A 15789-nucleotide genomic window follows, 5' to 3' on the forward strand; every position below is an offset into this window, starting at 1 on the left:
CACTCAAAAAATTCACAGGAACGAAAACAAATTTCCTACGGAGATTTATAATGGGAAATATTTACATTTTTTTTCCACTCGGAAGTACTCGGGATACCTCGCGCAATTTTTCAACGTTATCACCTGGGCTTATTCATGGCTGATGCAATGCAAAATCCCCGTAGACTTTCTATTTTTGGATGTGTATTAAAGCATGAAGCGGTAGAGGGTGCCTTTCAAAACAGATAATCTGGACATTTTTTATATTAGTGGATGAATGTAGTTTGAGCACAAAGGTATTTATGATTATTGAAATATCAAGCAAAAAGTGGTGGAAGCAAAAACTCGGGACATAGTATAGTAATTATACGAATGAAAATGACTTGAAATGTAAAAGATTTAATTGCACAGTATTGGTGAAAAATACATAGATATAAGTTATAAGGAATCATTCTTTGAATATTGTGATTTGATCAAATACGGTCGAATGTGATCAAATCTATAATCAATAAATCCCTTCGGGCTTAATTTGATTTCATCATAATAAACATTATAAACATGTATAAAAAATATAAACACGTTGGTTATGTCAATTTGAGATTTACTTCAGATGATTTTTTATTCCTAGAATATAATCAACATTATACTGATATTTATACAATTTTCAGCAATTGTACATGACACACGGATATACATGTATTTTAAAACGATTCTCAATGTATATGGTGCAAAAAGAGTGCTTGGTAATACATGTATATTTTTGTCCACGGGCACTCTTCCTTCGTCAATGATGGGGATTGATCTTCGATACATAAAATTCAGTCTTTTCACCGCCCTTGCATATGACATATTTTGTCGTCCCCAGCATTAAAATTAAAATTAAAAGCATCGCCGAAATAACCTCTCCTAATAGACTTTGACATATGACTTTTATATTTGAGGAAAACGTTAAACGCAAAGTAATCTTAGCCGTGATTGAACGGGCCTGAAAAAAATTATGCTTTGTCTTAAACCTCACTGAGTTTAATTGCAGAGTTAACTTATATCTATATCTATCTATCTATCTATCTATCTATCTATCTATCTATCTATCTATCTATCTATCTATCTATCTATCTATCTATCTATCTATCTATCTATCTATCTATCTATAATATCACATGTATTCATGTATACATTTTACAAATCACTAGTATGTAAATACAGCTTACTAACTTCGATTCGGTCATAATGATAACCACAATAAGAAAATATGAAACAATACAATCCAAATCAATCAGACTGACAGAGAGAAAGTTGTCATCAGTTTTTATAAGATGATCGTCGAGTTTCTGCAACATTAAGTTTTCTTGGAGGCATTTTTTTCCCCGCATATTCCAATTAATAATAATAAAATGTGTTCATTCTTCTTGTGTTAAAAATGTTGTGTATAGGTGATATCCATGGATTCGTGGTCTCGTTTTTGGTATAGCTATTATACAGATTCATGTAAATGATTCCACATAACTTGTTATAATTTTCGTAAGTATCATCCCCCCCCACCCCCAATGGTATGTTTCTTGTATACACACACATAAAGAGGATAATGTTCAGTTTCCCAGTACACCATACAGTTTGACTTCTGAGACATTTTATAAAAAGCGTAATTGTATCAAATCAGTAAAATAGAACTCAAGGTTTCTGTATTTACAGTTGGTAATAAGTCGTGTTGTTGTAATTGATCTCCGTTACTTGTAGTAAGAAAGGAGTAATAACCTTTAAATGTTACCAATACTGCATTATATCTCAGGTGATATTGTAATATTGTGGGGGTTTTTTAATCCAAAAACGTTAATTCCTTTTTCCATAAAATAAAAAAGCAACAATAAAAACATGTAAACCTATTTCATGATTTGGGGGGTTGGTGAGGGTAAGGGGTTCATTTGAGTTTTTATAACAATTGACTTCCTTTCAAATTTTAAAGATTGAAAACGATTTCGGTGTATGAAAACTTCTGATAGTCCCGGGTTGTTTTGCGTGTTTTATTTCCTTGAAATTAATTAATTCATAAGCATCTTTAATCTAATTTACATTTTTAAATTACAATTGATATATTTAATATATATATTTAAAAATCAAAGCGTCTCAGAAATGTTGTATTTTAATCTACATGCAAAAGGATCGATACCTTGGTTTCATATTGCAGAACAGATTCTGTTTCATTATAATTACATGTAAGTACCAGGCCATCAATGTACAACCGTATATAAAGCAGACTGTTGACTGTTCTTGACGGACAACAATTCACAATGTGGACGCTGGTTGTTATCACGATGGTCATGTGGGGTGTTCATGCCAAGGGAATCAAATTTCACCTCTCAGGTAGATACATAGATTTATTTCATTTAAGACTTGATGGTCGTGGGTGACCATATTTAACTTCATTGATCTGTATTAAGAAAAAGACTGCTGCATTTAATTATAGCAAAATGTTCAAATTTTAAAGCTCAAATTTAGGAATTTTTCATTTCGATAAAAAACGTGTTTACAGTGTAATAAATATAAGGTAGATATGATGGGTAATTTGTTGACCACTCAGCCGTCTTTAAAAAAAACGGCGCGCACTAGTCGAGTATCACGATTTTCACATCTCGTTCCAGATGAGATTAAGTCCATGTTAGAGAAATCTAACTGGGACCACCAGGACACAGCTCTGTCCATTCACGGTCCAATGACACTGGACGTCCAGTCAAGCTTTAAACTAAAGAAGGGACAAGTGTTTCTAAAATCTCGTAAGAATACACTCAATGAAAATAAAAATAGCATAACTATGATAATATCTCGCTTTCTTAGATTTTCATTTCGTTGAAACCGTTTAAGGGGTCAGCCAACACAAGGACTGTGCACAGATTAAGAAACACCGACCGTTGAGTAGAGACGGAGTGTACACAATTTACCCAACCCCAGGAACAAACAAGACTGTGTTCTGTGACATGACCACTGATGGAGGGGGGTAGACGGTGAGTTGTAGAAATTGTGGGCAAAATTTTGCAACTTTAAAAGGGACGAGGTAATGATTTGAAAATTTCAAATTTTTTAATATTAAAGTGATGATGATGAAAAACCATGTATTGTGTGTTATAGACCATTGCTTGTATTGTTATTTTTCACTTTCAGAAAGTAGGTCAATGACCTATTTTTTGAGTTAATGGCCATTGACTATTTATTGAAAATTCAAGAAAAATCCCATAGAATTTTACACTACGATTGAGATTTTCTTAATTATAAAAATATTACAAATAATTAAACACTTTAAAAAATAAGATACAGTTTACGAATGGTAGTGGCACTAAATAAGTACACAACATTAAGATTTCAGAATTAATTTTCAAAAATAATTCAATCCGAATTTCCTCTATCAGCTTTTAAATCCCTACCCATTTTTGATTCAATTTTACAAATACTTGAATGATGATAATAAAAAAATATTTATGATATTCGCGGCTATGTTAAGGCTGCTTGATTAATTTTACAGAGATATGTAGAATATTACTTATTAGGTTTGTTACTGACTGTTTAAAGAAATTTGTGGGGTCGGTAAAGTCCATAGAAGGCGAGGCGGAGCCGAGCCTTCTATTGACTTTACCGACCCCACAAATTTCTTTAAACAGTCAGTTACAAACCTAATAAGTGTTTTGTTTTGTCGAGGACCTAAAGTTTGATAAGTAAACAAACGTTTGTGTAGAAAATCAGTTCAAATAACGTTACGTCCGCCATGTTGCGCTATACATTTTGACGCTTGCCTTTTAAAGAAATTTGTAAGGCAGCCACGTGACGCGTTTCATCCAATGACGTCGCGACATTCTAGTCGAGGCAAAACAAAGTCACTTGTCTGTACTTCATTTGATATGACGTCATAGTTAACTTTGACGTCACGATCTGCATTCCTTTCGATTGTACTTCATTTGATATGACGTCATAGTTAACTTTGACGTCACGATCTGCATTCCTTTCGATTGTTCTTAGGTAATGTATCGTAATGTAATAAGTGATATTCATTGTTCATAATAAAACCGCTTTATTCCTTTACATAGACACTGTTGTAAATACTAGTGATACTAAATTCAATATCACCGATATGGAGTATAAAAAAATCAACAGTTTAAAAGCTTCGTAATAGGTAAATAACTATTCATAAACTAATGGTTTTGAGACTCCCTTTGCTACGTGTATATGAAAGGGAATTACCGCCAAAATTCTATGTATCTTGCTTTTATTCTTATTATGCTTACTTCTTTATTCTTCTTTACATTTACACTTGCATGTCACTTCATTGTTTTCATATTCATGCTTATCTAATTTCACTTTGATTCTCTTTGATCCATCATTGTTTGCTTAATTCTATGTTGCAACTTTCTCTTCTTATTCGTGTAAATTCTTTCTTCTATCTTTGTTACAAACGTGAATTCAAACACGCAAACCACAAAGCACTTTCAATAAAGACGAAAACATGTTGCATAAATTGAATGCTGCATTATGACGCCAGGCGGCAGTATGCGCGCTACAATTGCTGCTCCCTGGAAAAAAAAACCCAACGTAGCTTGCTAAATGTGGGATGTTTCGCACCATGGCATTTCGCTCCATTGTTTATATGTTCAGATCAAGAAATGGAGGGGAGGTTTGTGTACTAAGGGATAATTTATAATTTTGTTTGCCGGGGAGGGCGTGGGAGGGGTTAGGTCGAGTTCTATTTTCAGTAGGTTTACAATGTGAATTTAAAAAAGTTTGAATTTTCAAGGGTGGTGGGGTGACTGGACAACCCTCCTAAGATAAAATAAAATTCTAGTCTGTGCATCAGTTATTTACATGAGACGATATAATCTTACAGTTCTCATAATTAGCACCCGTATCATATTTATCATCACCGCAAGCTTGATATGGAAGTCGGTCAATTCAACTCTTCATTTAATCAAGACCAGTTGACAGGTAGACATGTATGAGGTTTATGTCTCTAATTTACATGTATCATAGCTTATATAAACACCTTCAAATCTAAACATGGACATTCAGTTACATGGACATGATTTATATTAAAATAAACAAAGTTAACCTACAATAAGCATGGCTGTGAATGATACATGTACATACACATTTTTATAACTTCAAAAATTTGTGTAAATAAGAAGCATACATTATATATGTTTTGTATTTTGGAAAAAAAAATATTTCATTTAGAACTTTAATTAAGAATTTTTATTAAGATTTGATTTAGATTTTAAACCAAAACGTATAAACAGTTATATCACATACCGCATTTTAATCTCTTTGCCTGGTTTGTTTTCGTTTACTTATTGTGTAATTAAGTCACTGATGATTTAGATTCGTTAATTTTACCGCGTATACGTATATTTACTTCTGCGATTCCACCGTTCTGTGCCGAATCGCAAGAATATAAAATCGCGTGCACCAGACTTTGTTTTCATATCACAAGTTCAAAACTTTTAGAAAAATAAGTGGGCCATGATTTTAAACCTGCAGTTTTAAGTTTTTTAACCCGATATTTCATGCGGATATTAATTCATCGCATTTAATCAGGGATACACAGTAATGTTACTGTAGCCTAACGAGAGGTACATAGTGATTCATGCAAGTGATAATTTTCACACATACTAGAGGACAGGAAAAGCTACTTCTAAGCATTTCGTACCCCAGTCCTTTTATTGTTTTTCAAAAACATCTTTAAATTTATTTCTTTTTCATCTACATGTTCCACGGGTACCTCTGGACAGAACCGTGCATCACCCCACCTCTTTTTACCTCAAATGAAATTAAAGTCCTGTGGACAAGTACAAATGCCATGTTCCTCTTCTAAAAATTAACCGTTCCTGCAAATAATTTGCAAAAAATGTGTTATATACTGCATATATATACAATACATTGCATTGCGGATCTAGAATGAGATCAGATCCACCCCCAATGGAAAATTCACACTTATTTAAATAACCAATAAAATAATTAATACAAAATTATCTCTCAGAACCCCCCCCCCCCCTATAATTTTTTTAGAACCGCGCGGAGACATTTTACATGTATACAAAAATAAACGTATCTTTTTGAGTCTGCGTATATCGTGGCTTGTTAAAAGTTGACTATATTAACATGTGTATTTCATATTCCTATACTAAGACCTTAATTTGAGATGTTTTCACGAATTTATTAAATTTATGCCATTAATTTGTTAGTTTCGTTTTAATAAATCTTCGGGAGCAGCAATTGTAGCGCACACACTGCCGCCTGGCGTCATAATGCAGCATTCAATTCATACAACTTGTATTCGTCTTAATTGAAAGTGCCTTATGGTTTGCGTGTTTGAATTCACGTTTGTAACAAAGATAGAAGAAAGAATTTACACGAATAAGAAGAGAATATTGCAACATAGAAATAAGCAAGCAATAACGAATTAAAGAGAATCAAAGTGAAATTAGATAAGCATGAATATGAAAACAATAAAGTGACATGCAAGTGTAAATGTAAAGAAGAATAAAGAAGTAAGCATAATAAGAATAAAAGCAAGATACATAGAATTTTGGCGGTAATTCCCTTCCATACGAATGGTGATATGTATATGCAAATAAAAAACGGCTTGGCGCAAGTGAAAGATAAAAACAATCTTGGTATATTTTACGTGAAATCGGGAGAGAAAATAAGTACCAATGTGAATCTTGCTGGGGGAAACCTACCGATTGACCCGATTTTGTATAAATCGAGCCTAAACGGTAAAAATATGCCTAATTTCTATGGCGCTGCGAAATGTTCTGACAATATTTCAAAGAAACGAACTATTTATATGAACCCCCAGCAAGAACTGCAAAGTATCTTACTTAACGAAGGATTTTTCACAAAAATATTTTTGATTTAATGTCATTATTCACTTGCGCCGATGCGATTTTTATAGATTATTTACCGTGTTAGAATACACGCGTCACGTGCTCAAGAAAAATATATGACGTCACAAAAATAAATCAAATATAGTGCTGGATGTCATTGTTACTTTATGTAATAAAAGTTTAAAGAAACTCGCTCGGTTAAAGTATTTTTCGATAATGAAAATAGTATCATTTTTCGATATATATTTAGCTTCGGACAGCCTTAACATTGCCGCGTTGAACTACTTATATTGACCTTATTCTGTTGGCAGAAAATTTATATGAGGTCAATGATCAAAATTTTGAGATATGATGTCTTTATCGTTTTTAAGCATTTTTCAATATTATTATTATTCGTGCCCTAAGATTATTTTAATGAATAAGTGAGGTAAAACCAACGGAAAATATGCAAAATTACGTACACTTAAATATAAAATCCTAACTTTTAATATTAGACTACTGCCAAAAAACTTTTAGCAGAAAACAAAATCTGCAAAATTTAGTCCGAATTTCCTCTGTTTGGCTAAAAGTCAATTTTTGTTTGAGCATAATTCCATAATAAAGTAAAACTATTGAATGTTTTGTCAATAATAATTCATTTCATAAATACTTTTTGTGTTTAGAACAAATTTTACTCATTACATTGAACTTTATTTTAACAATCGGAATTTGAGATATCAAACCCTGAGTAAATAACACCCTTAAATATTGTTTCTAATATTTTAGAGTTTACAATGTTTAAACTGCAGTAAATTATTTCTAATACAATGTATTTAGTTATTTACATAGTTTTTACATTCATCTTTGTATTGTATTTTTCGTGATTGTATTAGTGAGCTGCTTCCAACGGTTCACTATCGAATATCTATTTGAAAAATGCATTTTGTCGTAAATATGTCCAATATACTTTTATGAATATATAAATGGGGAATATTTATATGATATATGTGCACATTTTTTATATCTGTAATGCTTTACTAGGGTGTTCGTTGAGGTTATGCCTCTTTCTGCATCTTCGTTAGCCAAGAGTTTACGATCCACTTCTCTCATATACCTTGTACATGAGAGGAGCGGTTCGTAAAAAGGTAGATGAGAGGAGCGGATCGTAAACCTTTGGCTAGAATAGCAAAGATTTCTTACTGTTACGATAGGATTTTTTTTCGGTTATTATAAAAAAAAACAACTAGTTATTATATATAGATGTTCCTATCGTAAACAATTTTTCATACGTGTTGATAATTTTTGAAAATATCCAAATGTTTCACTATGCAAGCAAATCTTAATCTTTTTTTCAATGTTTGGAGTAATTCATTAATATTTGTGAACTGGTAGGTAATCCAAAGGCGAATAGATGGAGAAACAGACTTCTACAGAAACTGGAAAGATTACAAAAATGGGTTTGGTCACGCTGACAATGAGTACTGGTTCGGTAGGTCGATGCAGATTTTATTATGATGCACAAAGATAAAAAAAACTTTTTCAATTCCCAATACATGTATTTTGCAATTGTTCATTTGCAGGAAACGACGCCATAAATGCCCTGACAAAAGATAAAAATCAGATTCTTAGAATTGATATGGTGAAATTTTCAAGAGAGAAAGGTCATGCGACATATTTGTCATTTTTTGTGGATAACGAAGCCAACAAGTACAAACTGAAGCTTGGAAGTTTCAACGGAACCAAGGGATTGGGTACATTTACATTTTATGGTTGTCTCTTATAAACCATCGAAATCGTTTTCGACCGGCTGATGTTCATAAATGGTATACATGTATGTATAATGCTGATATTTTAGAAAAAGAAATGGGTTTTTTCAAAATATAATATATCATTTGTTTATTTATAATATATTGATTATAATTATATATGGTCTGTGATAATCTTTTATTCTAACTTCAGGAGATAGTTTTAGCTATTCCAACAACATGTACTTCAGTACAAAGGATAGGGATAATGACAACACAGGTGGTACACATTGTGTACAAAAATACAAATCACCGGGGTGGATGAATGGCTGCTTAAATGCCAATTTAAATGGTGTGTACAAAACCTCTTTTAAAGATTACTCGGAATTACACTGGCAAAATTGGGGAAAGGTGGTGCCGCTAAAGTCAGCAAAAATGATGATACGACCCAAGCAAACCAATTAAACAACAAATCGATGAAAAATAAAAATTGATGTAATCATTGTTTATTTTTTCGTGATTGAAACTAATAAAGAAAAATAAAGGCAAGTATTAAGTGTTGTCAGCTACATTTGATTTACTATTAGAAAAATAGGAAATAAAAATATTGGTCGTTTTCATAACTTATTTTTCTCTGCATCTTTATTGTCATAGAATGGATATGCAAGAATACAAATAGATTGTATTAAATTCTACAATAAAGAAACAGCATTCTTCTTCCGGTTTTACTGGAAAATTCATATAAAAAAGAGCTTAACAGTTTATATCTTTCTTCAAGGCTAATCAAATATTATCGACGAACATTTTTCAACTATAATCTTGAAATTTGCTTGAAACTGGTCAGCAAAAGAAGTAAAGTCATCAATGACGCTGTGGCAAATGGAATACTATTGGGGCGCAAACATGATTATAATGGGGTTTGCATACTATAGTCTGTCCCAAGTTATAATTGTTCCCGTCTTTTTTTGGTGATTCTTAATAAAAATATACATACCTGTGAAAGAAATACAGTTGAAATCGATGAAAAGGGAATATATCCAAGATATCTTCATTGAACAATTATGATTTCTCACTCAAAAAATTCACAGGAACAAAAACAAATTTCTTACGGAGATTTATAATGGGAAATGTTTACATCTGTTTTCCATTCGGAAGTACTCGGGATACCTCACGCAATTTTTCAACGTTATCTTATTAATGGCTGATGCAATGCAACATCCCCGTAGACTTTTTATTTTTGGATGTGTATTGAAGCATGAAGCGGTAGAGGGTGCGTTTCAAAATAGATAATCTGGACATTTTTTCATATTAGTGGATGAACGTAGTTTGAGCACAAAGGTATTTATGATTATTGAAATATCAAGCAAAAGTGGTGGAAGCAAAAACTCGGGACATACATGTAGTATAGTAATTATACGAATGAAAATAACTTGAAATGACAAAGATTTAATTGCACAATATTTGTGAAAAATACATAGATATAAGTTATAAGGAATCATTCTTTGAATATTATGATGTGATCAAATACGGTCGAATGTGATCAAATCTATAATCAATAAATCCCTTCGGGCTTAATTTGATTTCATCACGCTCCAACAGTATATATTTGATCACCCCATAATACTCAAAGAATGATTCCTAATAAGTATATAACCAAAATAAACATGTATAAAAAATATAAACACGTTGGTTATGTCAATTTGAAATTGACTTCAGATGATTTTTTATTCCTAGAATATAATCAACATTATACTTATATTTATATGATTTTCAGCAATTGTACATGACACACGGATAATAAATGGTGCAAAAAAGTGTGCTTAGTAATACATGTATATTTTTGTTCACGGGCACTCTTCATTCGTCAATGTTGGGGATTGATCTTCGATACATAAAATTCAGTCTTTTCACCGCCCTTGCACATGACATATTTTGTCGCCTCCAGCAGCGTCTAGTGATACACAATTGTTGATAATTCATTATTTTACCATAAGATATAATTTTAAACCAAAAACTACAGTTTCACCGCAAAACCAGTTACAATTTATACATTTTAAGTTTTTAACAAAAATTAAAAGCATCGCCGAAATAAGCTCTCCTAATCAGACTGCTAATAGACTTTGACATGTGACTTTTATATTTGAGGAAAACGTTAAACGCAAAGTAATCTTAGACGTGATTGAACGGGCCTGGAAAAACTATGCTTTGTCTTAAACCCCACTGAGTTTAATTGTAGAGTTTACTTTTGATGATGATGATGATGATATATATATATGAATACATGTGATACATGTGATACATACATATATATATCACATGTATTCATGTATACAGTTTACAAATCAAAAGTATGTAAATACAACCTTATAACTCCGATTCAGTCATAATGGTAACCACAATACGAAAATTTGTTTTGCCTCGGACTAGAATGTCGCGACGTCATTGGATGAAACGCGTCACATGGCTGCCTTACAAATTTCTTTAAAAGGCAAGCGTCAAAATTTATAGCGCAACATGGCGGACGTAACGTTATTTGAACTGATTTTCTACACAAACATTTGTTTACTTATCAAACTTTAGGTCCTCGACAAAACAAAACACTTATTAGGTTTGTTACTGACTGTTTAAAGAAATTTGTGGGGTCGGTAAAGTCCATAGAAGGCTCGGCTCCGCCTCGCCTTCTATGGACTTTACCGACCCCACAAATTTCTTTAAACAGTCAGTAACAAACCTAATAAGTAATAATGAAACAAAACAATCTAAATCCATCAGACTGACCGAGAGAAAGTTGTCATCAGTTTTTACAAGATGATCGTCGAGTTTCTGCAACATTATATTTTGTTGTAGGCATTTTTCCCTGCATATTCCAATTAATAATGATAAAATGTTTTCATTTTTCGTGTCTTAAAAATGTTGTGTAAATGTGATATCCATGGATTCGTGGTCTCGTTTTTGGTATAGCTATTATACAGATGCATGTAAATGATTCCTCATAACTTGTTATAATTTCCGTAAGTATCACCCCCCCCCCCGCCCCATTGGTATGATTCTTGTATATACACATATAAAGAGGATAATGTTCAGTTTCCCAGTACAACAAAACATTTGACTTCTAAGACATTTTTTAAAAAGCGTAATTGTATTAAATCAGTAAAATAGAACTCAAGGTTTCTGTATTTACAGTTGGTAATAAGTCGTGTTGTTGTAATTGATCTCCGTTACATGCAGTAAGAAAGGAGTAAGAACTTTTAAATGTTACCAATACTGCATTATATCTCAGGTGATATTGTAATTTTGGTTTTTTTTTAATAAAACGTTAATTCCTTTTTCCATAAAATAAAAAAGCAACAATAAAAACATGTAAACCTATTTCATGATTTGAGGGGTCGGTGAGGGTAAGGGGTTCATTTGAGTTTTAATAACAATTGACTTCCTTACAAATTTTAAAGATTGAAGAAGATTTCAGTGTATGAAAACTTCTGATAGTCCCGAGTTGTTTTGCGTGTTTTATTTCATTGACATTGATCAATTCATAAGCTTCTTTCATCTAATTTACACATTTTAATTTCAAACACACAGATATATTAAATATATATATTAAAAAATCAGCTTCTCAGAAATGTTGTATGTTAATCTACATGCAAAAGGATCGATATCTGGGTTTCATATTCCAGATCAGATTCTGTTTCATTATAATTACATGTAAGTACCAGGCCATCAATGTACAACGGTATATAAAGCAGACTGTAGACTGTTTTTGGTCGACAACAATTCACAATGTGGACACTGGTAGTTATCACGATGCTCATGTTGGGTGTTGATGCCAAGGGAATCAAACTTCACCTCTCAGGTAGATACATAGATTTATTTCATTTAAGACTTGGTGGTCGTGGGTGACCACATTTAAACTTCATTGATCTGTCTTATTAAGAAAAAGACTGCTGCATTTAATTATAGCAAAATGTTCAAATTTTAAAGCTCAAATTATGGAATTTTTCTTCGCTAAAACACGTGTTTACAGTGTAATAAACATAAGGTAGACATGATGGGTAATTTGTTGACCACTCAACTTTCCTCTTAAAAAAAGGACCCACTGCGGGTTCGAGTAAAGCATCATAATTTCAATCTTTGTTTACAGGAATACTGTTTCGTAACATGATTGATTTAATGTTCTTCATGCAGCTTCATTACATATTCCATTTAATAAAGGCACAAAATAGTTATAAAATATCTTGGATTACCTGTTTATCATGTCACTAGTTGAAATACGAAAGACTGAAATTGTTATTCATAAAAACGTATATTATTGATACTTATGATATAAGACATATTTTTATACTGTGCTTAACCAAAGAACAAGTGAAATGAAATATATATATAGTTAGAGAATTTTCAAGATTTTTTCAGCGTATAAAGCAGTTATTAAAATCGTACATCAGTTGACATTTATTGTTAAAAGGTTTATGAAGAAGGAACTTTTTCGATAAAGTGGCCTGAAATTTTTTTTCGGAAAAGAAATTAAAACCGATTTCTAACATTTTTCCAATACTTGCATACAGGTACATATATAAGCAAAATGTTCCTTATTCTTGTTTATTTAATGAAAAGCTGATGTATGTATTTTTAAGATAATATTTTTTTCCATCATCTAATTTGATTTTAATGCTAATGACAATTGCCTTTGCATTGGCTTTATTAAACACTTATTAAATATAGATGAGATGAAGTCCATGTTGGGGAAATCCGACTGGGACCACCAGGACACAGCTCTGTCCATTCATGGACCGGTTACTCTAGATATTCATTCCAGCTTTAAACTGAAGGAGGGACGATTGTTTCTAAAGTCAAGTAAGTAAGAACTAAGGTGAAAAATGATATTTTTAAAACAAAACCACGACAGTATCCTTTTTTTTTCTTTAATTATTATTTTGTTGAAACGTTCAGAATTCAACAGCCAACACAAGGACTGTGCGCACATTAAGAAACACAGGCCGACGAGTGGAGATGGAGTGTACACAATTTACCCAACCCCGGGGACAAACGAGACTGTGTTCTGTGACATGACCACTGATGGAGGGGGGTGGACGGTGAGTAGTAAAACGGTGGACATAAAATAGCAAGTTTAAAAAGTGTTGGTAATGATTTGAAATTCTTTTCAAATTCAATATTTTGTTTTAAGTTAACAATGTTTGTCAAAACTGCAGTAGGGTATTTTGATTATTTACATAGTAAGTACATTCAGCTTTGTATTTTATTTTTCGTGACTATATACCTGTTTGAAAAGTTATACTATCAAATATTATTGTAAGTATGTTCAAGTTTCTATTTTGGAAAATATAAATAGAGAAAAATAATTATATAAATGGGCATCTTATACAATGTACTTTTCCATATTTAATACATTCATCTGCAATTAATGATTACCTATTATTTGTTTAGAATATACAAATGACTGTAACGATACAATTTTTTTCGGTCATAATAAAAATAGTTTAAGTTGTTCTTATACTTAACAACATTTCATATGTGTTGAAAATTTTTGAACATGTCTAGGAGGATTATTAAACGTTTAAGGGTTTTTAGCGAGGAATTCGAAAACAAAAATTATTCCAATGCGATTCCCAATATATTAAGAGCATTTCATAAATATGTGTGTACTGGTAGGTAATACAAAGAAGAATAGACGGGAAAACAGACTTCTACAGAAACTGGAAAGATTACAAAAACGGGTTTGGACATGCTGATCATGAGTACTGGTTGGGTAAGTCAATGCAAATTTTTTTATATAGCACAAAGATATAAAAGTTTTTACTCTCCAATATTTTTCTTCGTTTGCAGGAAACGACGCCATACATGCTCTTACAAAAGATAAAAATCAGATTCTTAGAATTGATATGATGAAATTTTCAAGAGAGAAAGGTCATGCGACATATTCGTCTTTTTTTGTGGATAACGAAGCCAACAAGTACAAACTGACGCTTGGAAGTTTCAACGGAACCAAGGGATTGGGTACGTACGTTTACAATTTATGGTTGTCTTTTATAAACCATCGAAATCGTTTTCGACCTGCTGATGTACATAAATGGTATACATGTATGTATAATGCTGATATTTTAGAAAAAGAAAAGAGTTGTTTCAAAATATAATATATCATTTTTTATATATATAAAATATTGATTATGATTATATATGGTCTATGATAACTTTTTATTCTAACTTCAGGAGATAGTTTTAGCTATTCCAACAACACGTACTTCAGTACAAAGGATAGGGATAATGACAACACACGTGGTACACATTGTGTACAAAAATTCAAATCACCGGGGTGGATGAATAGCTGCTTTTATGCCAATTTGAATGGTGTGTACAAAACCTCTTTTAAAGATTACACGGAATTACACTGGCAAAGATGGGGAAAGATTGTGCCGCTAAAGTCAGCAAAAATGATGATACGACCCAAGCAAACCAATTAAACAACAAATCGATGAAAAATAAAATTGATGTAATCATTGTTTATTTTTTCGTGATTGAAACTAATAAAGAATAATAAAGACAAGTAATTAAAGTGTTGTCAGCTACATTTAATTTACTGTTAAGGTATAGAAAAATAAGTAATACAAATGTTGGTCGTTTTCATTACTAATTTTTCTCTACATCTTTATTTAAGGAATGAATTCAATAATTATTTGTTTTATACGATATAAAATGGTTTGGGGCAGTTTACGCTTTATAAACCGCGAAGCGGTTTATAAAAAAGCGTAAACTGTTTCAAACCATTTTATATCGTATAAAATTAATAAATATTGAATTCATTGCTTATAATTTAATTTTTTTACTCTTCATTGTAGATAAAAACGGTCATTTGACCTTTAAAATGACGTAAAATTGTACAAAATTCAAACGTAACGTCAGGCGTATTGATACGTTCATGACGTTAGTCTTACTATGACGTAGGCAACATTCTTTATACGATATAAAATAATTTTTTTAGCCAATCAGAAAGCGCGTTACAATCAGAATTAAATTATTGTCATAGAATGGATATGCAAGAATACAAATAGATTGTATCAAAATCTACAAGTAAGAAACAGCATTCTTCTTCCGGTTTTACTGGAAAATTCATCTAAAAAAGAGCTTAACAGTTTATATCTTTCTGCAAGGCTAATCAAATATTATGGACGAACATTTTTCAACTATAATCTTGAAAGTTGCTTGAAACT

At 31.8% G+C, this 15789-nt stretch overlaps 2 protein-coding genes across 2 annotated transcripts; both read left to right on the plus strand.

Moving 5' to 3' along the window:
- Positions 1-2266: 2266 nt before the first annotated feature.
- On the plus strand, positions 2267-9111 carry LOC136269760 (uncharacterized). The gene is made up of 6 exons (XM_066088177.1): positions 2267-2340; positions 2619-2750; positions 2839-2978; positions 8217-8313; positions 8405-8575; positions 8784-9111. Exons 1-3 carry the CDS (start codon positions 2268-2270, stop codon positions 2973-2975), a joined length of 342 nt encoding a protein of 113 aa, XP_065944249.1. The 5' UTR covers position 2267; the 3' UTR covers positions 2976-2978; positions 8217-8313; positions 8405-8575; positions 8784-9111.
- Positions 9112-12328: 3217 nt separating this feature from the next.
- On the plus strand, positions 12329-15120 carry LOC136276427 (ryncolin-4-like). Its single transcript, XM_066088345.1, has 6 exons — positions 12329-12419; positions 13286-13417; positions 13514-13656; positions 14234-14330; positions 14408-14578; positions 14792-15120. Exons 1-6 carry the CDS (start codon positions 12347-12349, stop codon positions 15040-15042), a joined length of 867 nt encoding a protein of 288 aa, XP_065944417.1. The 5' UTR covers positions 12329-12346; the 3' UTR covers positions 15043-15120.
- The last annotated feature ends 669 nt before the right edge of the window (positions 15121-15789 follow it).

This window comes from Magallana gigas, chromosome 6 (assembly GCF_963853765.1).
Source record: "Magallana gigas chromosome 6, xbMagGiga1.1, whole genome shotgun sequence".
In the NCBI taxonomy this organism is placed as follows: Eukaryota; Metazoa; Mollusca; class Bivalvia; order Ostreida; family Ostreidae; genus Magallana; species Magallana gigas.